The sequence below is a fragment of the Candoia aspera genome, chromosome 4 (genome assembly GCF_035149785.1).
Source record: "Candoia aspera isolate rCanAsp1 chromosome 4, rCanAsp1.hap2, whole genome shotgun sequence".
In the NCBI taxonomy this organism is placed as follows: Eukaryota; Metazoa; Chordata; class Lepidosauria; order Squamata; family Boidae; genus Candoia; species Candoia aspera.
In genome coordinates, this window is record NC_086156.1 from 51,886,756 (window position 1) to 51,912,706 (window position 25,951).

Here is a 25,951-nt window from a genome sequence, read left to right on the forward strand (position 1 = left end):
AACATAAATACTTTGTAAGCCATCAGACTAAAACAGACATTGTCCCAGCAGCCACCCTACCTTTACTGAGGATATATAAATCCTGGGCTCCCAGAAACTCTGCCCAAAATTGAGCTGCAAGTGTGTAGTGTTTTCAAATCTCTTATTCAGAAAGAAAGCCTTACTCTCAAGTAGTTCTATTATATGTTCTTAGCATTTCATTTGCTAGGTGGCTGCCTAAGCCTGGACCTTCTAGTGGAAGTGTTTTGTGGGGCTCAGCAATGACCCAACAACAACTTCTGAGTCAAAAGGAAAATAGACTACTGTAGGTAGAACAGAGTCCTTCTAGGACATCTCCTGGGACTAGCCAGATAAGGTATTCTGTTAGGGTGTCTCCTATCTGTCTTTAGAGATTTTTTCCAAGATTTTCCAAATGTGGTTAAGCTAACAGGCTAGAAACCAGGAGACTGAGAGTTCTAGTCCCACCTTAGGCATGAAAGCCCACTGGGTGACCTTGGGCCAGTTACACTCTCTCAGCCCAACTCACCTCACAGCGTTGTTGTTGTGGGGAAAATTGGAGGAGGAAGGAGTATTTGATATGTTTGCTGCCTTGAGTTATTTATAAAAGTAATGAAGGCAGGATAGAAAATAAATAAATAAATAAATCCTCATTGGAGAAGAATGAGGAAGAAAAAAATAAAGGATTCTCAAGAACCCGTAGTGCCCTCCAGGAAGGGCATGATACCATATGAATAATAGAAAAACAAAGAGAATTCCCAGAAGGATAGTCAATCTAATCTGTAACTGTCTTTTAAAAGATTTTCAACATTTATATTATTTCATTTAAACATTTCTTCATATGTTTTTCTATTTCAGGAACCAACTATAGGGTCTTCTGTAATGTACTAGAATTACAAAATTCTACTGCCAATGACACACTGCCTAAGGCTGCACACTAGAGTGCCTTTATATAACAGCCATTATATACATCCAGTTAAAAAAAATAAAGGATTCTCAAGAACCCACAATGCCTCAGTAATAGGGCTTTGTTTGGATACCTCACTGAGAAAGATGTTCAAGTCTTCAGTATTGTGGTCTGCTGGTCGAAACTCTGCCTTAAAGTTCTAATGAGACTCCAGGAAGGACACTAAGTTTCAAAGCTTCATGTTTAAGATGCACTTTTATTCACACTGTCAATTCTACTGAAGTATGTTATCTTTAGTTACAAGCTGTTTTTGTATTCTCAATTGTTCAATTAATGTCAGTCATTGTGTCATTTGAAGATCAAAGAAAAACTCAAATAATCTATTCTGTGATACGTATTTCCTGGGATCTTACTTTTCAGATGGTCATAGTCATGTATGACATTATCAGAGCAATAAGAATTCCAGGAATAACTGGTAATCCTGAAATAAAGTGTGGAGCAGGATGGCCAGGAAGGAGGTTGAATGGTTCTAGAGCAGGAAGGAAAGCATTTTCCATTTGTAATTTCTACCTGCATTCTACTATAGCATATTCTGCTAGGATCATATGAATGTCCTAAGATCATGTAAGTAGGAGAATACATTTACTGATTAAGTAGACTTTCATCTAGATTGATCTGAAATTTCTTCCATCCTCAAGAAATAGTAAAGCCAGTTGCAGACCCAGCTGTATTCCCAGTGGAGATAAATTCAATCTTACCATTGTTAGAACTCAAAGTCTAGTAATTAAAAGTCTATTTCAAAAGGCAGGTTTCAAATTAATATGCATTATCTCCATCTCCAGTGATAGAAAATACTTCAGTTATAAAGCATAGGTGATCATTCTATTAACATTAGTGTTTCTAGAATAGTATAATCATATATTTAAAGTCCAGAATGTGATAGTGCCCTTTAGTGGATATATAATCTTGTCTCTTTTGTTTATACCAAAGCTTGTGAAAGAGTTTTGGAAGCTCAGCCTCTCCAGAAATAATTTCAAGAAATGGGTTGGCTTAAGTGTCTTCAGGCCCCAAAACTTAGACAAGTGAGATACTTCATTAATTCCCCTGGCTAGCTGGTATCACTAAAACCGGCCACAATCCAAAATCGTTTATAACTTATCAGTTGCATGAGCAAAAATCTAGATGCAAGTATTGAGCATATTGGAAGTTTCAAAACAACAAATAATAATTTAAGTTCAAAATTTGCCTGAATACATACAAAGAAATAGCTTCCATTTAGGGCTTCGAAATACTACTTCATATCCATTCTCTGGGGTTTTAGTTGGAAGTTACGAGATTCAAACTTTCAGCAAGAGTCAGTCATGATGTGTATATGATTGCACCCTTATGCCCTGTTTTCATTAGTATTTATATAATTAACACACCAATTAACATTTTAAAACATTCATTTCACCCAGTAAGCATGAATTAGCTAGGAAAAACCCAAGCCTTCACCACCCTTGAAAGGTCTTTAAAAAGCGATTTGGATTGCAGTACTAAACACAATTTCTAGAAATTAGCCCTGCTGATTTTAATGGGAGCTACTTCTGACTACAATAAGCCTAGGACATTAGTACACAACAATAGAACTGTACCAATGATAGTTCCATTAATTTCATTGTGCATTTTTTGGTGCTTGTCTAAAATTTCTGTCGACATTTGGTTGTTGGGGTTTTTTCTTTGTTTTGCAGACAAAATGATGTCATATACATGCATGTAACTCTTATTTGTCTTTTATGGGACAACTAATCTGATGGCAGGATTTTGTCTACAATATAGAGATATCCATGTAGTATATAATCTAGAAAATGCTTCTCAGCAAAATTAGGCTCATATACAATTGTAAATTATTCACTTTCAATCTACATTTTTTCCGTATTTGTGCAAGATTCATTCCCAGTTTCTGCAGATCTGTGTTAATGAAATGAAACAACAGGGGGTTTACATATTTGTCTGATTACACTATTAGCTAATACTGTGTATGTAATATTGAATCCAACATGACTGATTTTAATAGATAGCATATTGGCTTTTTTCTGTTGATGTGATATAAAACAAAACTGAGTATGGAATAGAATGTTTTCCATAAGAGGCATGAAAAGCAACTACTGTGTTTAAATTTTAAACTATTCAGTCTTCTTTGAGAAAAATGTTTCCTATTTAGGAATTGCAAAAAAAGAAATCCCTCCCTCACTGTATACCATTTCAGTTTTTACAAAATTTTACTTGTGCCAAATGTGCAAAGATTTAATTTACTGTTTTAAAGAAATCACAAAATGTATATGTTATAGCACAAAATAATTATTTTGTCATCAACTGATTTCAATCCTTAGTGTTAATATTTATATTTAGATTATTTTTTTTATAAAGAAAAATATTTTAATGTCAGAACAAATGAAGACAATATGATTCAGTCTGAGTTGAAGTTAATGCTTGCCTTGTTGTTACTGCATTCTTGTCAGGAATTATTGTCAACAGAAATGATAAAAGAGTAAAACAAATGATTTATGAAAAACAGGTTTCGGAGACCATGATATTCACATATTTTCTGATTCAATGCTCAGTGTTTAGAAATATGAATAATTTACTTAAGACTCATAAAAGGATTTAAGTCCAGTATCCTATATACCTGCTGTACGTACATATTCCTTCATATGTTGGATTACCGTATTAATACTGGAACATTTTCAGATATATACCAGAGCACTTTTACCCAACATTGTCCCTCCTATAATCCTGATAGTTCTCACCAACAAAGCCATAGAATCATATCAATCAGATCTAGGCTGCAGATTGATGCACTGAAAACTTGATTTTGCCATCTATTTTTTCCAGCACTGTTAAATGCAATGTGTGATGAAGAGGTTACAAATAAGAAACTCAGCAATCTGTCTGAAGAGTGTGAAAGATGCTGCATGTAAGTTAAGGTGTTCAAGTAAACTGAAGCTCCCTCAAACTGGTTTTTCTCAGGAACTTCCCCAATGTGACCAGCTTGCTCTCAGAAGGTAGAACATCCCAGTCACAAAATGTATCTGTATGCTTAAGAAGATTAGCTGGTTTGCCAGGCCCTTTACTCTCATATGGAGCCAGCAAGGCTTCTGGTTCTTACATCAGAGTTTGGAAGGTTTGTAACCTAGACCATCTGGTATGAATTTTCCTGCCAGTGGTATTTGGCACTTGGGTTCTTGTATATAAGAGGAACTCTTTTCCTACTTTGCCAGAATCATGATGCTGCTCCTGTACTACCACTCCTCAGTTGTCACGTTGGGTGAAATTACACAGTATGTTCCCAATTCATCTGGTTTTGGGTCCTACTTTTCAAGCACATAATTGGATTCCTTTATTAAATCCAGGAACTGCAAATTTAAGTTTTCCAAAAAACAATATAAAAATGCATTCCCTTCCCACTACTTAAGCATGAGAAGTAATTTAATGGAACTATTGTATAGGCTTCATTTCCCCAAGGTTTGTACATAGACTGAATCAAGCAATCTGCTGTACCTAAGTTCTGTTGCTTGAGAGGTCATCCTGCTTCATATGTCAGTACTGGTAACAAGCCTAAAACTAATCAAGAATAACATCACATCAGTGGCTATTACATCAGGTTTTATTTACATTATTTTTATTTTAATGACACACTGAAGTACTACAAAATAAGGTGTACCATATACTGGCTATAACTTTCCAATCATTTTTTAGTTGAGCTATAATCCCTAGAGATTTTCGCAATGAAACATGAGTTATAACTGTGGTCTTATGCAAACAAATGGGTTCTCCAAAGTTAAATCTTATTGATCTAATATCTAGTTATGTGCTCATTCTTACCTATGCCGGATTCACAGTCCATATCATGTGGCAATCATAATCAATCACCAGCCCAAGGCAATAGGAGATTAATGGGACCGAATCCGTGCTCCCCTTTCCTTCACAAGTTAGTAGAGTGTGCAACCCATCTGTTTGACAGGTATGCATCTGCCATTGCTAATGCCAGACAAGTATCATTCACAAGATTCTTTGCAATGGGACCCACATCTTTAAGAAGCAAAAATGCCTTTTCTTTCTCTCCTCCCACCCCAATTAGTCACATACAATTTAGAAAAAGAATAGCTTTTTAGCTTCATCTGCAAAATTTTGGACTTAAATGCTTATCATTTGCATATGAAATAGCTTGCAACTACAGAGCCAGAAGAAAGGAGATGGCATTTCAACAGAGAAAAGCAACTGTTTTTTTTCCCACTAAGAAGGCTCAAAGTCACCATCTCTCATGCTGTGCTGCTGCTTGTTCCTGTAGAGCAGTGAGTATCAGATCTGAGCTGCAACACACAGGCCTCAATCTCTTTTGACCAAACTTGAGTTGCCTCTTCCCAAATCGACCGATTGGTCGAACTCCACGTCCCACATACCAAAAAGGATTGATCTCAGGATCTGGAATTCAAAGCAGTTAATGAAGATGATTATGCTAATGCTTCAAGCAGTTAACAGTCTCTACGCAAATGGTGTTGTGTTCAGTGGTGACAACTTTTGTTTTTAAGAGAACATTCAATATATAAATGAAAAAGGAAAATATACACTTCTGCTTGCTAATACTGCATAGGATAAAAGGCTTCAGAAACCGCATCATTAGGTCTATCTTAAAACTGATTACTGCACAGTTCATAATGGGAGCCCCACCTGTAATTATTGTTAATTGTCCAGAAAAGATCAGTATCCTAACTCAATTAGCTCCCTTCTCTAGTCCACTTTGAGTGACTACCATTTGTGCTTATCAGGGGCACTGGGTACTATTGTTTGGTCTACAGAATAGTGTATTTTCATTTAATAGTGTTGAGGAAGAAATTTTCCTAGCCCCAAAATTAACTGAGGTTTATTGGGTTAATTATATGCTTGCAAAATAATTGTACAACTAGCTGATATGCTTCAGAACCTGATTATTTTTTAGTAGTGTGGAATTATCTTGACATTACTGAAATATTTAGAAGCCCAGCTATATAGAAACTCATAACCATAAATTTACAAGACTATAGTGCTTCTTAACTATGGCTGAGAGCTACTCCTATCTCCTATTCTGTATTAATCTGAAGGCTGGAAAGTGTGAGACCATCATTATATTCATATGAACCATAATATTTTCAGAAATGTCCATATTTTTCTAAACTCCTATTGACCGTGTCACTTTAGTGTAATAGTCTGATATTGACTGAGCCAGTACATAGAGTTGGTACCATATATGCTTCAGCTCACTTTAAATTCAGATAAATATCAACTGTAAATGAACAAACATTAAAGTAATTATCTGTGAAGACATAGAATCAAAGCAACCATGATTGCATGAGCTACACAAGCAACAGCTATATTTTAGGGACTGCAGTCTGGCATTCTGCAAAAAGCATGGATCCTCTGTAACACTCTGAGGTATCCACCTGAATTAATTTTTTATTTGGGCAGTATAACCGCATTGGAATAGTCTTGGGCCTACACAGTCATAATAATGATTAGATAATGTGCAGATTTTATACATTATTTAAAAAGAGACACTAAGGACGTTATTCCAGCAAAAGGACTTTTCTAAAACCAAGGGCCATGAACTGTAAATCACATGGAAAAAAGATGGAATGGAGAGAAGGAAGGAGTTATCAACATAATTCCTGCTAAAGGCCCTCTGGTGATATGGAGCCTGACATGCTGTCTGAGTGTTAAGAGTTTATTCAGGGGATGAAATCAGCCATAGGATGGCTAGAACACCAGTAGCACCAGTCTAAAAGCAACTATGTATAAAGCATGATGCTGTACCTATGATATGGTAGTGAGAGTTCTTAAGCCCTCTGTCACTTTTCATGAAAAATTTGCTAAATATTTCAAGGAGAACGTTGTGCCTGTGCAGAACATGATATCGTAATTAAAACAGTATTTGAGTATGTTCAAAGCACTTGTCCAATCATCTTTTTTTAGATCAGTTTTTGACATCTGAGAGTATGGGCAAGATGCTTGCATCTCTCAGGTCCACCACATGTCAGTTAAACCTTTCCTCATCTTTGCTATGAAAACTGAGTAGAATGATATTAACAGAGTTTATTCAGAGAGTAGTAAATGCCTGACCATTTCTGGAAGTTTACCCCAATATTTGCCTTTCAAGAGTCAGCAGATGTTCTAAACAAGACATCCCTAGACTGTTATTTGAGAACTACTACTCTATCACACATTTATTCCCTTTTTAGATAAGATGTTCCAAAGGATGGTGACCAAGCAGCTTCATACATTTATTTAGGCATTTATTTCTCACATACTCATTCCTGGTGAAGTTAGCCTCTGGTGGTTTACAATGTAAATCCAGGCAACAACAAAAACAATGTTCAATAAAATATGAAACCTAATAAAATATCCTACTATAATAATAAATAACATGAAAACATAGTAATAGAATTCATAATTTTTAAAAAATCCCAGCAAGCAATCATAAAATCACAGATTCTTAGTTGTGGATGGTTTTAGTATAAAAATAAGTTTTTAGCTCCTTAACTATACCAGGGAAAGAGCCCCTGCCCAAACCTCAGAGGAAATAGAGATCCATAAAACTGGTGCTGATACCGACAAGGCTCCTGTTCTGGTAGTATCCAGGCAGACCTCCTTCCAGGGCAATACCCTAAATAAGCCATTACAAGAAAATAAACCTGGTTTACAATGAACAGGGAAAGTTACACATTCAGGTAGGTGGGCCTAAGCCATTTAGGGATTGAATCTCCCTTAAAAGGGCCAATTTTTACTACTGAGGGCAAAATAGGGTCCATGTCCCCATTTTACCTTGTTACTTCCCCCATCATAAATCCATACAAAAAATAGTTTCCAAAAGTTCAGCCTTGCCTATTCTGGTGATGTCACAACCATTGCAGTCCCTAGATAGGTCACAAATAGAAAATGCAGGCTGAAAAATGCTGTTCATCCCTGTTCAACGTGTTTGAAAAGCACTCCAAAGTCCTGAACAGGATACATTGAAGCATTATGTTGTGGGACAAGATTAATTATCCCCACCTCACCTCTCTCCATGTGTTGGGCAACAACTTTATCAGGATAGCTGGTGGCCCCACTGACTGAAAAATGATGGGAGTTGCAATTAGCATAGTTAATAGATATCCAGTTGAGGAAAGCTGAGTTAGCCTAATTATTCCAGGTCAGATCTGACACTCCTCAGCATATTATATAAATGCTCTTGTCTAGCAGGAATTCAGCAGCCTTGTCTGGGCTGAGAAGCTAAACAGGGTTAGGCCTGATTAATACTTTAATTACCAGGATTTTAGACTAGATTGGGAAGGGGAAAAAACATCCTGGAAGAAGACAATGGCCACCACTTCCATACCCGATGCCAAGAAAACAGCATGAACATGTCCTTGAAGCTCCTTGGAGTTAAGTTCATCTTGAAGCCTTTTTTAAAATTCTACATGCCCCTTCTTCACAAAACTTGATGCTATAGTGTGGAGAAGAAAAGTGAAGGGTAGAGTTTGCAGCAAATCAAAACTTTCCATTGAAAAGCCAAGAAGTTGCTACTCACTTCTGCTGTCAACCTGATGTTTAAAGGAACTTCTTTGACATGAAATAAAGCTGATTGATAGAATTAACATTAAAATATAGACTGTGATCAGCTTTGAGGACTTGGGTCGAGGATATGGATGAAACTCAAGTGAAGAAGTCCACATGATGAGTCAGTCTAGAAGCATTAAGCAAAATATATATATATATATACACACACACACACATTAAGTTGATGTTTGGCCATTTCTTAATTTTTTATTAAAAGAAAAAAAAACACAAGACAACAAAAAAGAAAAATAAGCACAAAAGCATGCATCTCTGATTTGCTAAAGAACTAGCCCTACATATACATATATGCTACCTTTAGTATTTTAAATCAGTTCATGTAGCAATAGGAGGGAGAAATTCAACATATAGAATAGTATATATAATCCAAAATTCTAAACAGTATTCTAAATGGAAATCTCAGTAGCAAAGTGCTTGTTCAAATTGAGGGTAGAATTCTCCAGACCACTGAATAACCGATGAATAATTAATGTCCTTGCTTCCTTCAGAAATTAAGCTGTCTGTCTGTCTTGCCTACTTGCCTGTTCCCAACATATTGCACAGGGCTATTGCAAAAGGACCCTGCCCAAGAAGCAGGCAGTCTAGTCATCTGCTATCCAGCAGGCTTTGCAAATATTCAAGTGCTACTATTTGTTCTGCATTTCTGAAGCTAGCTTGTTGTCCTCTAGTGCCAAAGAATGTATCATTATGTTATCAATGTTGAAAAGAGATTCTGCTGGAAGCCAAGCCTCCTGTACATGAAAATAGACGGGCAGGGGAAGACAGAATAAACTTTTCCTTCCCCTTGGGACTGTCCTGGAGAGGACTAAGATGCCATGCCTTCTTCTGAACCTCCCCTCCTTACCTCCAAGTCTTTTGGCAGAGTAGATATATAGTAGTCACTTTGTTTCAGTCTCCTCACTCCTATGCATGGCTACTTAATCCTGGTAAACTCAGTGGTGCTAATTTCTTCATACACGCTGATAAGATTTTAGCCTTTGCTGCTGAAGGATACTAGTAAGACAGCTCATTGATTAATAGCCATTGGAAGGTCTATAACACATTTCTTTACTACTTCTATTTATTCAAGATGGTACATTAATTCTGCCTGAATTAATCAAAGGATAGCACAGAACCATATTCTCCGGAGCTGACTTTTTTTCAGGAGACTCAACTATGTTTTTTACTTTGCTAGCAGTGAGCGTTATTGACTGATGAGGTTTTAGGACTGCTGAGAGACTAAGAACAAACTTATTTTAGATACTGGACACTAACCTAAAATGCTGACTTCCAAGAAAAAAAAAATATATATATATATATCTTACCAAGACACAGTTGCAAATGCCACAGGAAGGTGACTGATAAAGCAAACACAGGCAAAATAATATTCCAGTTAGTTTCTTAATTAACAGAATAAAGTTTGAACCCTACAGAACTATGTTCAAAAAATTAAATGGCATTAAATTACATGACTTCAGATCCATTAAGGGTAGAAGAACATTAAACATGATAAAATGAAGTCAATTCTTTTTACACACTAGCACATTACACAGTCTTTGGACCACTTGACTGCAAAAAAGTATATATACTGTATATACTGTATATATGCACATGCAAAGATTAGGAAGCAAATCGTTGTTTCACTTAAGAGGTGAGGAGCTGCAAGAAAAAGAAATGGGTAAATATGACAACAACTCTGAATATTACCCCAAAACCACCATCATCCAAAAGTAGACTTAGCTAGCTGATCCATTTTCATCCTTTTTTCTATCCTTTTCTATTCACTGTATGGTCGTGAACCTTTTCCTTCATTAGCTTATATTTATTACACTCCTCAGGAGAGGCACTAACAAAGCATAAGTCCCCCATTCCCCTCCAAGCCACCCTTACCTGTTTCCTCTGGGGGGGTTCTCTACAGGTGAGCAATGCTTCCTCACAACCACAGCTAAGCTCTTTATAACTCTAACAAGAGGGAGGGAAAGAGGGAATGGCTGAGGACACGTCACCTGCATTGATGAGCCACAATGAAATACTGCAAAGGCACATTTCTTCCAGGAGTGCCATTTTATGAGCTGATCAACAGGAAAGCTGTTGGCAAAGTATATGCTTGAGTTTTCTTGTTCACCTTGAACATGATGCAAACCCCATCCTCAGTCCTCACACCCAGGAAGGAAGACTCAGCATCAGTGGGGAATCTAAGTATTCTTCAGTTCCATTGATTTATTCATAGCTGGATTGAAAGCCATATCTCAGGCTGTATTCTGCTCCCATCTAACATTTAGTAGATAGGATTTTATGTTAAATAATTAAATGCTTATTCATTTAAGCATTTTATAGTTGTTTTTCTTGGAGCAGCTAACAACACTGAAAAGAGGACAATCTAAAATAATAAAATAGAGCAGCAATTCCTGCCTATAAATATAAAACTAACAGACCAAGATGCCTGGACAAATAAAAGGTTTTTAGGGAGTCACGACACCTTCTGTCGTGACTCCCTAAAAAATAAATCGGAAAGATGAAGAACAACAAATAAGTAAGCTGTATCTTCATTGACAATCCATACTATATCTGATGGCAAGAGGACTTGGAAAAGCATTTCACACTTGGATCTTAATATCTAGGCAAGTTTACGTGGGAAGAGATGATCCTTTAGAGAAATGGATCTCATCATTCAGAGCTTTATAGACCATATCTAACACTTTGAACTGTGCTTATAAACAAAATAAGGAGCTGATGTGCCTATTGTAAAACCAGGGCAATGTTTATATTCTACCAGCTAACTCCTTGTTAACCATTTTCTCACCATCTTTTGCACCAGCATAGTTTCAAAGCAATTTTGAAAGGCAGTCTCATAGGTATTGTATTAGGTCACGCTGCCAAGATTGCTATGGACTTGGGCTTGGCTATTATAATACCAATATATAAGAAAGACAAAAGAGACAATCCTGCTAATGTCTGCCCATGTAGCTTGTGAAATCAAATTAGCAGAATATATGCTAAACCCTTACAAACCAAAATTCTTTACTGGGTTGAATCCAAAGACATTTTGATGGAGTCCTTGGTGCTCTCTGAGCCTTGTTGTTTTCTTGCAGACATTTCTTTGCCAGGCTAGGCAACGTCTTCAGTGAGAAGAGGGAGCGAGCCTTGCTCTCTGTTTATATACTGTGGTTTGTCCCGCTTGTGGAGGTCTTGTTCTCTTCTTGGAAGTTCCTTGATTGGGCTGTTGTTTGCTGCTTGGTTGATTGACTGACATACACACACACAGACACCTTTTCACCATAATTCATACTCTTAGGCTTTGGAGCTGTTAGAACAATTATGGCAATGGCCATTAATTGTTTGGGGGTTGGTGATTTTTTTTTCCTTTTTGGATATTTTAGGTTTTAGTCTTTAGATTTATTTTCTATGTTCTACCTAAATTTTTGCAGCATAATTTGAGTCACACCATTAATTTTCAGTTTTGAAATACTGTAAATTTTAATGATTTAGTGATTTTATATTTTATATTTTATACCTACCTATACCTATACCTAGTCACTTTTAGCATTATTGTTTTATATAATTGCATAGATTTATAGAACATTACATCATAGTTTATTTTTATTTTTACCTCTATTTATATTATTTATTACTGTATTTTATTCTGTGTATTTATGGTTATGGTTTTTAATCGATCGTTGTAAACCGCCCAGTCCACCAACGGGAGGAGATGAGTGGGGACAAATTAGATAAATAAAATAATAAAAAATAGTTGATTTTATAATCCTAATTATGTTTATAATCTTAATGGTATTGATATTTTTATATTTGCACTAGCACCTTCAATTTTAGTTAGCCTTATAATATGTAGATTAGACTATTGACACAATGGGATGGCTTTAATTTGAAGAAATTGCATTGCAATATTGCAGATGATTCTCACAGCCTCACATATCTTATGCTGCTGGAGTATGACAACAAAGTATATTTTCTTCATTCAAGGTGATTTACACCCCATTTTTTTCCTTTAAAAAAACAACCCAGCAATGACCCTGTAAGATAGTTTGGATTAAGAAAGACTAACTGGTCCAAAGTTAACCAAGGAAAAGTGGAGATCTGAATCTGGGTCTCCCCATCAAAGTCCCAGACCTTCAGCAGTACAATATTATGCCTCTCTTTTATACTCCATGCCCCAGAGAGAAAGGGTTCCCACCTCATTCATCCTCTCCTGCAACTACCATGCCTCTTCACCTCCCTGATGATGGAGATGGGTGTCTGGGCTTTAGCTCTGTGACCTGAGACTTTGGGGCTTCTGGACCCAGCTGTCCTCTCACTACAAGGAGCCAGTATCCTCTTGGCTAAGGTTGAGAACAAACCAAACAAGGAGTGCATGTTACACCTGCTGAGCTCCAAGCCCTATGCCTTTTTTTACATGCAGTTGACTCCAGATCAGTCCAGAGATATCTCTAACCCGGAGCCAACCTCCTTCCTGTCTGGAGTGATGGGTTACTATCTTTGTGGGGTAGACAATGAAAAGTGGGTGGAACCAGGATCTTTCTTACCTGGAGGAAGTGGTGACTGCTGGGCACCTTGGTATTCCTTCAGCTCTTGAACTAAACCTGGCCCAGTGCTCCCCATTTTATGGTGCAGAGGGCAGCTGCTCTTAACTCTGGTTGCTGCTGAGCCTAGTAACCCCATTACTGAGCCCAGCATAGTTACAGATTTGATCTGGTTAGCAGCAGCCCATACAGCAGCTCTGATTCACCTTTCTGGTAGAAGCAACAGCAACCTTCACAACCTGGTGATCAGACCTCTGTGGCAAGAAACCAAACTGGAAAGGAACAACCAAGGAAAGAAGTCTCTCTGAGCTCTCCTTAAATGTATTAAGAGAAGGCTAAAGTGGCAGCACAAGAATTCTGACCAATTCCTTTGTTTTCAAAGATCACAAGCACACATACTTACAAATGTCTATCATTCACAGTGGAAGGAGATGCATCTGGTTGCTTCTGGGAATGTAAGCCAGCTTGCACCTGGGTAAATGTTTTCATAACCATTACCAGTCTCCTTACCTTTCACGCTGGCTGGTGATGGCACTGATAATAGCAGTGAACCAATGGCTGGCCCAGACAATCGGGAAGATGAAGCAGCTCCTTTCAGAATACAGACACCATCTTCCTATTTCTCTATTGCACATATTCTACACGATACATTAAAACAGAGGACATCACAGAAATTTTCTCTGCCTTTTATGAGCAGGGAGGTTGCTTTCAAGTCCCCTAAGAAATTTCCTTCTAGCATATTGAGACCATTCTCCTTCCCACATGTGCATTATCATGCCCACTCTCTTTATGCCAGCCAGGCAAAATGAGATGGCTCGGACTGTCTTCTGTGAAGCAGAATATAAACATAGGTAAGAGCATACAGTACTGCTTAACTGTAACAGATTATTTATTGTTTCATGTTTATGGAATGCATTTTAAAATGTTACTTTCTTATGGAATGGGGGAAAGGAACTCTGATAGGTTACTTCAGTCATTTTACCCTAGAGAATAAAATTTAATATTAAAAAATTGAAATGATTTTGATCCAGTTTGATCCAGTGCAGCTTTATTCAAACCTCCTAGATTTGTAAGGCTAACCAGATACAATTGTGTGCAGTTATAGGTTGTTAGAACTACTAGGAACATCTTTGTAGCAGTGAAATATGCCCTGTAATGGTTGTTTATCCAAGTTGTCCACTGAATTATCCTAGATTACCCTTATTTTTGCTGAGATGACTTCCTCCAGCCTCCAATACAGACTTTTCCTCATATCCTAGGTCTTGATTTCTGGATTACTTTTGACCACCTCTTATAGGAACTTTTCACCAACCTGAATATGTGTGCAACCTGAATTCATATTTGCATATGGGAGATGATGCTTGAATCTTTACGCATCAGAAAGGTGCCATCTTTAACTTCAGGAAGATTGCCGTCTTTAACTTCTCTACCTGAAGGATTATTCTTACTTTGTAGAATACATGATTGAAGGAAATCATAGCCACAAGCTCCTTGTACGGTCTTTGTTCCTGACATTTGTCTAATTAGTTCGCTCATGAAACATCAACTGTCTTCAAAGCTTACAATTCTGTTTTCTGAAGATGACTTAGTCAATATCACATATGCGTCATGTCTTTTCTCTTCCCACGTTTAGGACATTATCCTTTGTACTTCAGAAATCAAAAGGAAAAACATTTACATGAATCAATGTTCAGATTCTACAGTCTTGCTATTTGTAGGTCCATGCAAATATATATGGAAGGTTTCAAACTGAAGAGATATGGCATAGATGCTAACTTTATTAAACAGATACAAAAATGCTCAGAGAAGAACAAAGAAAGACAGCCACTTCTCTCCCTTGACATCCTACGCTGGATTGAGGTGCACAAATCATTGTTAAAAGAAATTTTAAGATCTGAACTGAGACAGGGATTGAATTTTCTTCGTGACCTGAATGCTAACACTGCATACTCATCATTGTCGACCAGAATGGACAAATGGCCAGCACTGAAGCACTGTTTGATGTCATTTTTTTTTCCTGCAAGAATGAGAAAGACAGGTCACTAACAGGTTGCTGCAACTAGTAGAGTTAAAAGTTGCAAGTTCTCAGCCTTTCTGCCACAGCTACTGACTATTGATCAAGGTGGACTTCATGAACCTTTGAAATAATAATGTTATTTTCTCTCCCCATCCCCTTTTCTTTCTTTCTGGAAGCAATTCATACACCAGCTTGCCAGACAGAATCCCTAGACATTCTCAGATTTACAGAAAATGTCTAATAGACAAATTGGTCACACCACTAACAGTGAGAATTATAGTATTGTTAGATTACTACTGCCAAAATGGGAATCCCTGTAATTCTGTTCTGTGAAAGGATGCAATTTGGAAATACATGTTGACTGGTGCCTGTCACCATATTGCAAAATACATTTTGATAATCACAGGCCAACCCCATGCTTCTAAGATCTGGGATTAGCTGAAAGGAGATTGTACTGATGGAGCAGCATCCAAGCATTTTAGGCAAAGAGCACAATCATACTGCAGAGAACCCATACTGGGGCAGAGAAATTTTGCATGGTCTGTTGTCCTGTGAGTTCAGGAGACCCAAGACAACACATGTTGTCAAAGTCCGCTTGTGGCCTTTTGCATTCCTCCCATCCAGGGTGTCAGCTGCATGTGGTGAAAAGGTCAAAATGGCAGCTCTGATGGTGCAAGTGAGTCTCGGGTCTGGTTTTTATGTGCATTAACTTTTTTCACCATACCCTGCAGACACCTCTGGTCTCTCTTGACATCCGTTTTGTGCAGGCTTTGGTTGCATTTCTACATCTGACAAGGCTAATTTTGTTTTAACCATGACTGAATAAGCCACCATTGTTTATTCAACATGCAAACCCATAGATGATGTTCAAACAACATGCTAAGCCTAAATCAAACAAGCCATAATATAGTTTCACAGCAGTATGTGAACCCAGCGACTGTGCTTCCCCCCCTACTTCGGGAGGAGATGACACTGACCTAGCCTTGGTCACTCCGCCGCAAACTCTGATCACTAGATATATTCAAGGGTAGAAAGAGTCGAAAATTAGGGGAAAAGTGGAGGATAGAGCGCGGGGGGGGGGGGATCTGTTCTTCCATGCCTTTCGGAAGTTGTAGTTCTTTGCCCAAAGTTGGCTTTGAGTTTCTCCAGCAGAAGGACTCGATTTCCCAGGATTCCGTGGGACACCTATTACCGTCACGTGTCCTACCTTGGAAAAACTAGAGCCGAAATACGAGGTCGGCCATTTTGTGAGTGAGCGTCGCTGTTGCTGTTGTAGCCGCCGCCGCCGCCGCATCCCCCATCCCCCCCGAGCCGGGTTTTCTCTGCCGTTCAGGTTTCGCCGGTTGTTTGCATTTTTTTCCTTCCTTTTCCCCCACTGCTGAACCTGAGAGAGTCCCGGGCGAACCCAGCCGTGGCCTTTTCCCCCCGAGCAGCTCCCAGCCACAGAAGCGCATGTCCACTATCCAGAACCTCCAATCCTTCGGTAAGAAACGGGCCCACCTTTGTCCCTCATCTTGGTGCCAGAGACCGCATCGGCACCGGCTGCGGCGTTGCTTCAGAGGGAATTGTTCATGGCTTGGGCTCTTCTCCCCCTCGTTTCTGCCTCCCCCATTCCTATTTACGCTTTCCAGCCCTTTGTTAGAGACGGCGTCGCCATCGGCTCTTTTCCCTTCTCCGTTGCTATTAGATTGCTCTCTTCCTCCTCCTTTCCCAGATCTGTCACCGCTGGCCTTGAGCCGCATCAGAACGAATGCCTTGGTTTGGGCGCGGGATTGACCATGGAGGGATCATGCTTCTTTTGCAACCCTGCGGGTTTAATATTGGCGTAGACTTCTAGCCTCCGAAATGTCTTGGTTGGGAAATAGGGAACTATAATGAGTACTAGCCTGAAAGCTCACCTGCCTTCTGCCCATGGCAAGGAGTTGCCATGGATGAAGCAACGCATCTTTCTTTCCACTGCCCAACACCCTTAGGAGGAGGATGCCAGGCTCTTCCCACCCCTCCCTGGTTCCTCTTATGAGATGCTAGGTGACTGAAATACTTCTGCTTGTCTGTTGCTTAAAAAGTTAATTAGGAGCTTAATGAGCCCTTTTGTACCTTCTTAGGGTTTTAGGGATATATGACAGATCAAAATAGACCAAGATGAACGCCACTTAGTTTTTCTTCTAAAATGCGTTTTCCATGGCAATTACACCCTATTAGCTGAAACAGTAATTGTATACATGGCTAAAATCTGATACCTAGTCTAAAATAGCTTGCTTAACCTTATTCAAAACTATTTGACTTACTAAGACTTGGTTACCAGTGAGTTAATATTATCTGGAACAAATCTTTTGGTAAAATATCTGCACAGTCTTCTTCAATATAAAAGCTAGCCCACCAGATAGTATAATTTTCACAACTTAATTGGTAAATCACTTTCTACCTATAGAAAATTTGAGGAACTTGGTTTGATTTCTTGTAGGGTGGCAGTCTGTCTGATCCAGTCTCTCTTGAATTATGCCATCATAACTTACTGGTAGAAAATAAAGATTTTGGGGAGAAAGCCTTTTTCCATGTCTGGTTTGGAGGATTTTTTTTTTCCTAGAATGGAATAGAATAGCATGTGATCTTTGCATTAGAAGAGTACATTTTTCTTGCCATTTCAGGATTCTCTTTCCTGGTATCTAGGATGTTTAGCAAGAGCTCTTATGTTACTTCCTGCCTTGATATACTCAGCCCTTGTTTTAGAAAAAGAAAATTCTGCAATTTGCTACAGCTGGCTGTTGAATACATACCCTCCCATTTTGTACTCAGTTTCTTACATCCAAATCTCTTGAAAGTAAATGTTTTGGGAGTAACTGTTTTAGCTAATGATTTATACATTATAACTTAGCAAATGGCAGGGATGGTAAATATTTTATTAGGGGAGAACATTGTGAAGACTGAAGGGTTGCTTTGGCTCAGTTTCTACAGAAGTTGCAGGAACCTATAGCTCTCCAGACACAACTCCCACTAGCCTATCTAGATACAGTGTGCAACTGCCCGGGAGTATCTGTAATACTTGAATAAGTGCAGCAAGCCTCTTCAGTGCCTTTGTGAACCAATAGTATTACATGGAAATGATACCAGAATCTTCCTTGGATAGTGTGCAGGAATTGTACACTAGATTGACTGCTATAGAAAAAATCCTTCGAAGGTAGGATACCTTCTAGATGACTGCTGGTTAGCCTAATAGCAGGAATGCTGTATGTTAATCTTTCTCCAGTTGAGCATCAATCAGAACCTTGATGGAAAAGAGATATATGAAGCAGGCAGTGAAATGTTTACATTTATATAAAAGTTGGTAGATTTGAGAGTCAGAATGGGCAATGGAGTTTTTAAAGAAATCCTATTACTATTAAAGTATATGAGGAAATTGTAACTTACATATTGCTTCTGGTAGGTTTTCTCATCAACCTTGATAGCCTGCCTTGGGTATTCTTGATTAGTGTTTGAGTGATTCTTAAAATGAGAGAAAGTTTGTATTGGCCTATGATAAATCATAAACTGTGTCTGGGCTCTGACTTCTTGAACAGGCAAGCACCTAATCCAGGCTGCAAGCAGACAAGACCACCCAATCAAATAGAGAAAACACCATTCCCAGCAACCAATTAATCGCCACATCCCAGGAGATCTCCAATCACCAACTGACCTCCCTGAGTTCAAATCTTACACCGACTATAAATACTGCAAGGCAATCCCCAATTCTGAACAATTGCACTTAGGAAATGTCACTGAGATGTGGGCAGAATGTATGCAAAAACCTAATCAGTACCTCAGTATTCAACTATGGAGAACTCAACTATTAAATATGTACATCATATCTGGGCTACTTCTCTTCTAAGGAATCCATGTGAACAAATTCCATCAAAATGCAAGCATAAATGACTGTAAAGTTATGATTAGACCTCCATTTAGATAGAAAGTAAAGAGTTGCTATTACTCAAATAATGCATTTTATGGTACCAATAGCCTGTATCTCTTTACTTAGAAAATTCATGCTATGTAAAAACTCAAATCATTTTCATTACCTGGGTTTCCCCTTTTCAGACCCCTTTGCTGATGCAACTAAGGGCGACGACTTACTCCCGGCAGGGACTGAAGACTACATCCATATAAGGATCCAGCAACGAAACGGCAGAAAGACATTAACGACTGTTCAGGGGATTGCAGATGACTATGACAAGAAGAAGCTTGTGAAAGCATTCAAAAAGGTAAAGTTGGTGTTTCTTGCATTTTGAAATGTTTGAGCTAGAAATTTCCAGACCAGATACAGATACATTTACATGTATATATTTGTTTACATAGATTTTTTTAAGTGCTATGATAGTCCTGAAATTGTGTTATGCCAGTGTAATAATTTCTGTCTCAGCCAGCAGAAACAGATACTAAATGTTTTCAAAGAAACAACTGACTCCCAGTTGATTTTTTTAAAGTCTTTTGAGCAGTAATAGTGATAAAGTTGATTTCATGGCGTCTCCTAAAACTGCCATATTTAGGAAGCAATTAAGGTCCTTTAAAATGAATCTAATCCTTACAGGTAGAAATACTGCAAAAGATAATCAGAATGTAATATCAATTGTTCCTGGAATATTCTTGAATATTGTGCTAATCTGCTTCTTTGCTAGTAATAGTTATTTCAGGAAAACGTGGATTAAAAACAAACTGAATTTTAATATTCAATACTGCCTTTCTTTCAAGATAATATATCGATGAACTATAATGGAGGGTAAAGAGATGTAACATGAAGGCTGCATCGATGCCCAAACTATATGAAATCGAAGTAGAACAAAGAATACTGCACATAGTTAACTAGTGGTAATCAGATGTAGAGCTATAAAATGCTAATTACTGGAAAACTGTAACAAGTTATTTTGGGGGGCTAGCTTAGTTCAGAATGATAGTCTTATACTGGTGCCTTGGCAAGATCCCTGGTTAGCAAAATTCAGTTGAAAGTTTAGACCTTTGCCTTATGTTCAGGATTATATGGTATAGTGCAGTGGTGTCAAACTCAGATAGAAATGGGGAACACTAAACCATACGTAAGGGTCCCTGTGGGCCACATATTGACTTTGAAAACCACACGTTTATATATTACTTCTTTTATTAATAGATCAACACAACAATCAAGTAGGAACTAGATATTACTACAATATAAAAAATAAACATTAAGAATTTGTTTTCAATATTTGTGGGTATTTATACTGTGTATGTGTGTGTGTATTTGTGTGTATGCAGTATACATATTTCCTCACCCCCACCCCACTCTGAGCTTTCTCCTGACCTACCTCCAAATTATTGCACAAACCATTTTCATACCTCCTACTCCCACTTAGCACCTCCCTGCAGTGTTCCAATTTCTGATATCCCATGTGTGGGGGAAAAAATGTTTTGTGTGACTTTTCCCAAACCAAGTACAAATTTGTGCACCACAATACAAAAATATGAGTAAATTGCAAATACTTGTAATGGTGACACGTTAAAATATGTATTTCTTAGTTGAAGTATAGAAAATAGAAAGTATAGTAGTATGTCACATACATGCTTGAAAGTTGTGCCTTCAAGTCATTTTGGACTCCTGCACTTTTCTTAGCAGCATTTTTCAGAAGTGACTTGGTGGTTCTTTTTTGAGGTGAGAAAAGTGACTCCCCCAAGATCATCCAGCTGGGAGGAGAGAAATTAATTTAACCTGTTTTGGAGCGAGGTGCTCCTTCGTGCGCTGGAGGCCTTGAGGTCCAGAGCAGGTCAGCTACCAGTGCAAGGCTGCAGCACCCCAGGGTGCTTGAGGCTGCTATACAGCAGACTAAGGAGGAGCTGCTGTCACATGGTGTTCCTGCTCAGTCTGTGCTGCAGCAGCACCAAGCAGTTTTTACTGCTGCAGTTAAGCTGAGGCAGCGAGCTTGTGCAGGACTCCTCACAAGTCACAAGCCTGGAGTTTTGGTGATTGGTGACTGAATTTATTATTATTTAGTTTTAAAATGTGGTATTATCTATGCTTTGTTGTATTTTTGTTGTATTTTTATTTTCTTAAATATGACCCAGTTGCATTTGAATCTGGTTCAGGCCTCACTTGAGAGTGTTGTGGGCCATGTGTTTGACACTTTTGGTTTAGTGGTATAGTTTCAAGTACCTGAAAAGCAGTTTGTTGCCACTGAATACAGCAATCTTTCTCTGCAGAAATTTGCCTGTAATGGTACTGTGATTGAGCATCCTGAATACGGGGAAGTGATCCAGTTGCAGGGTGACCAGAGGAAGAACATTTGCCAATTCCTCTTAGAGGTGAGTGTCTACAAGTATAGCAGTTCAGACAGCTGACTCAAATATTAAAATGCATATAGCAGCTCATGTAGGTTAAACAAATACTTGGAAATTATTAATATGTTTTGAGGCCTGAACATGGTAACAAAATAGAATTTAATGAGTCACTCTGCCAACTGTGAGCTCTATTTCTATCTTCTCTAAATTGATAAAGAGCTGAATCATGGGGCTCAATGGAAGAGTATAACCGACTTGACTCCAATAGTTTTGCTTTCTTAATATCACAATTGATACCATATATTTGAAGAGTTAAGATTTTATTGCAAGAAGTTTTAAGGAAGCATTTGAGGCTTCTCTAGCTTGATTTGTAAACTAAAAACTTCTGCTACAGATAATTTTGTACCAATCTCAGGTGGCATTATATCCCTGCTCAACCATTGTGTTGCTTTTGATTAGTATGTGAATTTATTTTTGTGTTGACATTTCTGGTCCTAACTGCCAAGGGCTTACTGGTGTTTCTTTATTTTCTGCAGGTTGGTATTGTTAAGGAGGAGCAACTGAAAGTTCATGGCTTCTGAAATTTGTGTACTTACCTGAAGAACTCTACAGGTTTTGTTCTACCAAGTTGGCTACTCTGTGAAATATGATTCTTTGTAGTAAATGGACTCACCGTTCAAAATCTGATTTGCTTTTGCATGATTACAGAAAAGATATGGGGTGTAGACTAGAAACACATAAAAAAACTGCAGTAAGATGGTAATAAGAGGTGCTTAAGAATTTTAACGCATTTCCAATGGAAATGTTCTACTGCTGATAGTTCAGTGTATTATTTTTCATCTGATTTAAATGTTGTATTAAAACCATGTGTGTTGCAGCTTAAATAAACTCTCTTATCTTAACCATTTGAGTGTAGAATACATTATATGCTTCAGCCAATTTAAGCATATAAGCAGCTTTTTAACTACATAGCAGACCAGGTCAGTCTTCAGAAGCTAGTACTCAGCATTTAGTACAGCTAAATTGACCTAAAGTTTTCAAGAAGATTACTTAGCAGTCAGAAGTTCAGTGAAAAAGAAACTACTAGCTATTCCTTGCTTGTATGAGAATTATATTGGGTAAAGTCCAGCTAATACCCAATAAATGCTGCCATTGCTGGGGTTTGATAGATACTCATTCCCCAAGAACTCAAACCATTTTGATGTAAGGCTTCACAAAATTTCCCATTATAAGTACAGAACAGCAGTTCTGCATTCCATACATGGAGTTACATGAGATCTTACACCCAGAATGATTTGCATCAAAGCTACTATGATAGTTTTGCACACCCCTATTCCAGACCACTACAGTATATTGTATTTCTAACAAAACTTCTCTACTACTTGTGCTACTGATAGCATATCAATAAACTTTGCATTGTTAGTCCTATTCTTAAGAAATGTGAATGAATTATCAGATATAGAAGATGTTGCTGCTTGAGGTTAAAGGCCTGCATTCTTGACTACCGCTGGATGAATGACCTAATTGAAAAGGTGTCAGATGATTCCGAAGTCAAAAGGAAAAACTATATTCCAAGTTCAATTCTTGATCTGCTAGATCATTTTCCATCAGCCCTGGGAAATTAACCTGCTGGTGGCTCTTCAGACCTTTCATCTGTCCATTTTTGTATTTATTGGAAGACTGAACATTTTTAGAAATATATTCTTATAATTGTATGTGCTAATAGCTTGATTTTAAAAGTAATTCTGTACTGTCTCCACCCCCATTTTGAAAATATAAATTTGGAACAAGAAGTTGGTTTGTGAATACAGGTAGTCCTTGCTTGACAATGGTAATTGGGACTAGAGTTTCCATTGCTAAGTGACACGGTTGTAAAGCCCAACATCGTGTGACTGCGCTGCTTAGCAGCAGCAGTTCCAGCAGTCCCATGTCACCACAGGTCATTAAGTGACAACCTCACGTGACCCCAACTTCCAGCTTCCCCATTGACTTTGCTGTGGGAAGACAGCAATGAAGGTCGCAAATCATGACCACACGACCTTGGAACAGTTGGAAATGTGGGCTGTGATCACATGACTGGGTGCTGTAACAGCCAGAATTTGAGATCCGTTCGTAACTACCACTTTTTCAGTGCCCTTTCAAGTTTGAATGGTGGCTGAACAAGTAGTCGTTAACCAAGGACCTGTATAGTGAATTACCATATACTAAATCTGAAAGCTGTTCAGACATCTTACAGTGTTGGCCATTTTATGCACTCAGATTTAAGTGACGTTTTATTCATTTTTATTTATCTGAGCATTTTCACAAAATTCACACTAGAAAGCAATAGCAAATCTTTCAAATGTGCATTGATATTGGCATGTTTACATCAATGCTTGTTTTAGAGATTTGTGTGCTGCCTTATCCAAATTTATCCCATTCTGATCATGTAAATTCATAGCCTAGCCAAGTCCTTATTGCAAAAAACGTCTATGACAGTGCTGTTGCTGTTATTCTTGGCTCAGGAGATTCATATTTTTCACTAATGTTCCAGAAGAATGGAAAAAGGAAACTGCAAAAAACTGAAAAGACTATCTCAAAAAAATTATAACATCACTTGAGAACAAGAATTTAAGCTTGTTAAAAGTCTATTTTATTAAACTAAGTCAATTGTTTGACTCAAATTGCCTTTCTTATATAAGTCCTGTATGTAAATTCTTGTAAAGCAAACCTGGTTGCTTTAAAAAAACATGACAAAGGATAGGCTGCTAATGATCATCAGTGGAATGAAGAGACTGTCATGTTCCCCATTGCAAGGCATAAGTGCATCACAACGGGGAACATGCACATCAGGAAAGAGGAAGGGATAACCATTGTCCCATCAACCACACACATAGTCCCTTAAGCACACATAATCCAAAACCCATCAACGCATAATAGAAGAGCAACTCAAACAGGACATGGAAACCATCAATGGATCGGGGGAACTCCCACCCATTACCCCGGGGGACGCACCTGCACCGGACGGAGGCAAGGAAACAAAGAGAAGACATCGGAGACAGCCCGGAAAGCCCATCAGAGAGCGATACCGGCGCTAAGCACCGTCTGGACCCGGCTATGGGACAATGGGGGGTGGAGGGGAGCAAGGTCCGCCACTAAAGTATAAATGGAGCACCCTGCCACCACACCCCCATTCCCGTCTTTTTTCTCCGTATGCATTCTACCTCAATAAACTCAGAAATCCTTAGACCCTCTAAGTGAGTCCGTGTCTTATTTGAGGTAAGGGCTACCCTGACAGAGACTTAATGTTTGTTTTTTTTAATATGGATCCTTACATTAAGAATCTGAAAGATTTTATTTCAGAAGAATGGATTGTAAGAGCTAATTTGTGGTGAAACTACTGGCATTCTAGTTAGCGCATTCTATCCAAAACCTACATGTAGTTCTACATAAATATGCTGTTGAAACATCTAAATGATTATATGCATAGAAAAAGTGAGATTAGATTGTTTCTTTAATGGGTAATTGACCTCCAAATTTACTAAATAAACTATATACAGAAACTACTCACACATCTGGTTTGATTGTACTACATTCTCCAGGAATTGTTCTAGAACTCTGAGTACTCTAAAATAGTCTGGTTTTGCCAGTTTGTATGTGTAGTCTGAGTGAGAGCCTCTTTTAAAGCATACTGCACATGTTAACAAATTGGATGTCAGAAAACACTAACAAGCCACTCTTAAAAAAAAATAGAGATAACTAATTGTTTTGATCCTGTTTTGATACAAAGCTGAGTAGTGATTAAGTTCAGTCTCTAAGGATTACTGATACGACTTGACTGAGTAGGGCCGCTTTCAGAAAGATACAAGATAATCTGTTTGAATCCATTACAGGGAGTGTTAGAAACAAAGTAACAACCCCCTCCACAAAAACGGGAAACTATATACTAATCAATGTCAAGCAGATTTTTAAATCTACCTTGGAAGGAAAAAAGTATGATTCTCTAACATTGCAAATACCATAAAATCTATGCCACAAAGAAGCATACTGAGTCATTTTTTAATTAGTAGATAAAATTACCTTTTCAAAAACAGGTAAGTCACACATCTCTTGAATCTAGTCCTTAATATCACAAATACTACTACTTTTCCAATTTCTCAAAATAATTATCTTAGCAACACTCCAGGCTTGATACAACTGCTCAAAAATAGTAAAATTCCAAAGTTTTGGGGTGTGTAGTTTAACAACATTAACATCTTTAACACTAAAGAATTATCCCATAAATCTATTTATGTACATTAAAATATTACTCCAAAAAGAGGTCACTGATTCATAGGACCAAATTATATGACTTGACTCCTCAGGTTTTTTACATTAATAGAAAATCCATCCTGTCCCTGCAATTTTTCTTGGCAAGATTTTGTAACTGGTTTGCCATTGCCTCCTTCCAACAGCTGAGAGAGTGACTGGCCCAAGGTCACGCCGCTGGCTGTATGATAAAGTGGGACTAGAACTCACAATCTCCCGGTTTCTAGCCTGGTGCCTTAGCTACTACACCAACTGTGTCTCCTAAGTTTTAGCATCCAACAAAATCAAGTTTAAAATAAATGCATTTATGCCACTTTAACA

At 38.1% G+C, this 25,951-nt stretch overlaps 2 protein-coding genes across 3 annotated transcripts in view; both read left to right on the forward strand.

Moving 5' to 3' along the window:
• MYRIP (myosin VIIA and Rab interacting protein) overlaps positions 1-1,818 on the forward strand; it is a 118,489-nt gene extending 116,671 nt beyond the window's left edge. Inside the window, exon 17 of the mRNA XM_063304134.1 lies at positions 856-1,818. Within this exon, the coding sequence (XP_063160204.1) occupies positions 856-888 (33 nt within the window). The 3' untranslated portion in view covers positions 889-1,818. The remainder of the gene's footprint in view (positions 1-855) is intronic.
• A 14,493-nt stretch (positions 1,819-16,311) lies between these two features.
• Positions 16,312-23,997, forward strand: EIF1B (eukaryotic translation initiation factor 1B). 2 transcript variants are annotated; one of them, XM_063304136.1, is made up of 4 exons: positions 16,312-16,550; positions 19,139-19,302; positions 21,266-21,367; positions 21,880-23,997. In XM_063304136.1, exons 1-4 carry the CDS (start codon positions 16,520-16,522, stop codon positions 21,922-21,924), a joined length of 342 nt encoding a protein of 113 aa, XP_063160206.1. In that variant the 5' UTR covers positions 16,312-16,519; the 3' UTR covers positions 21,925-23,997. The 2 variants fall into 2 exon arrangements, with proteins under 2 accessions (XP_063160206.1, XP_063160205.1); XM_063304135.1 differs by lacking the exon at positions 16,312-16,550 and having other exon boundaries at positions 18,715-19,302.
• The last annotated feature ends 1,954 nt before the right edge of the window (positions 23,998-25,951 follow it).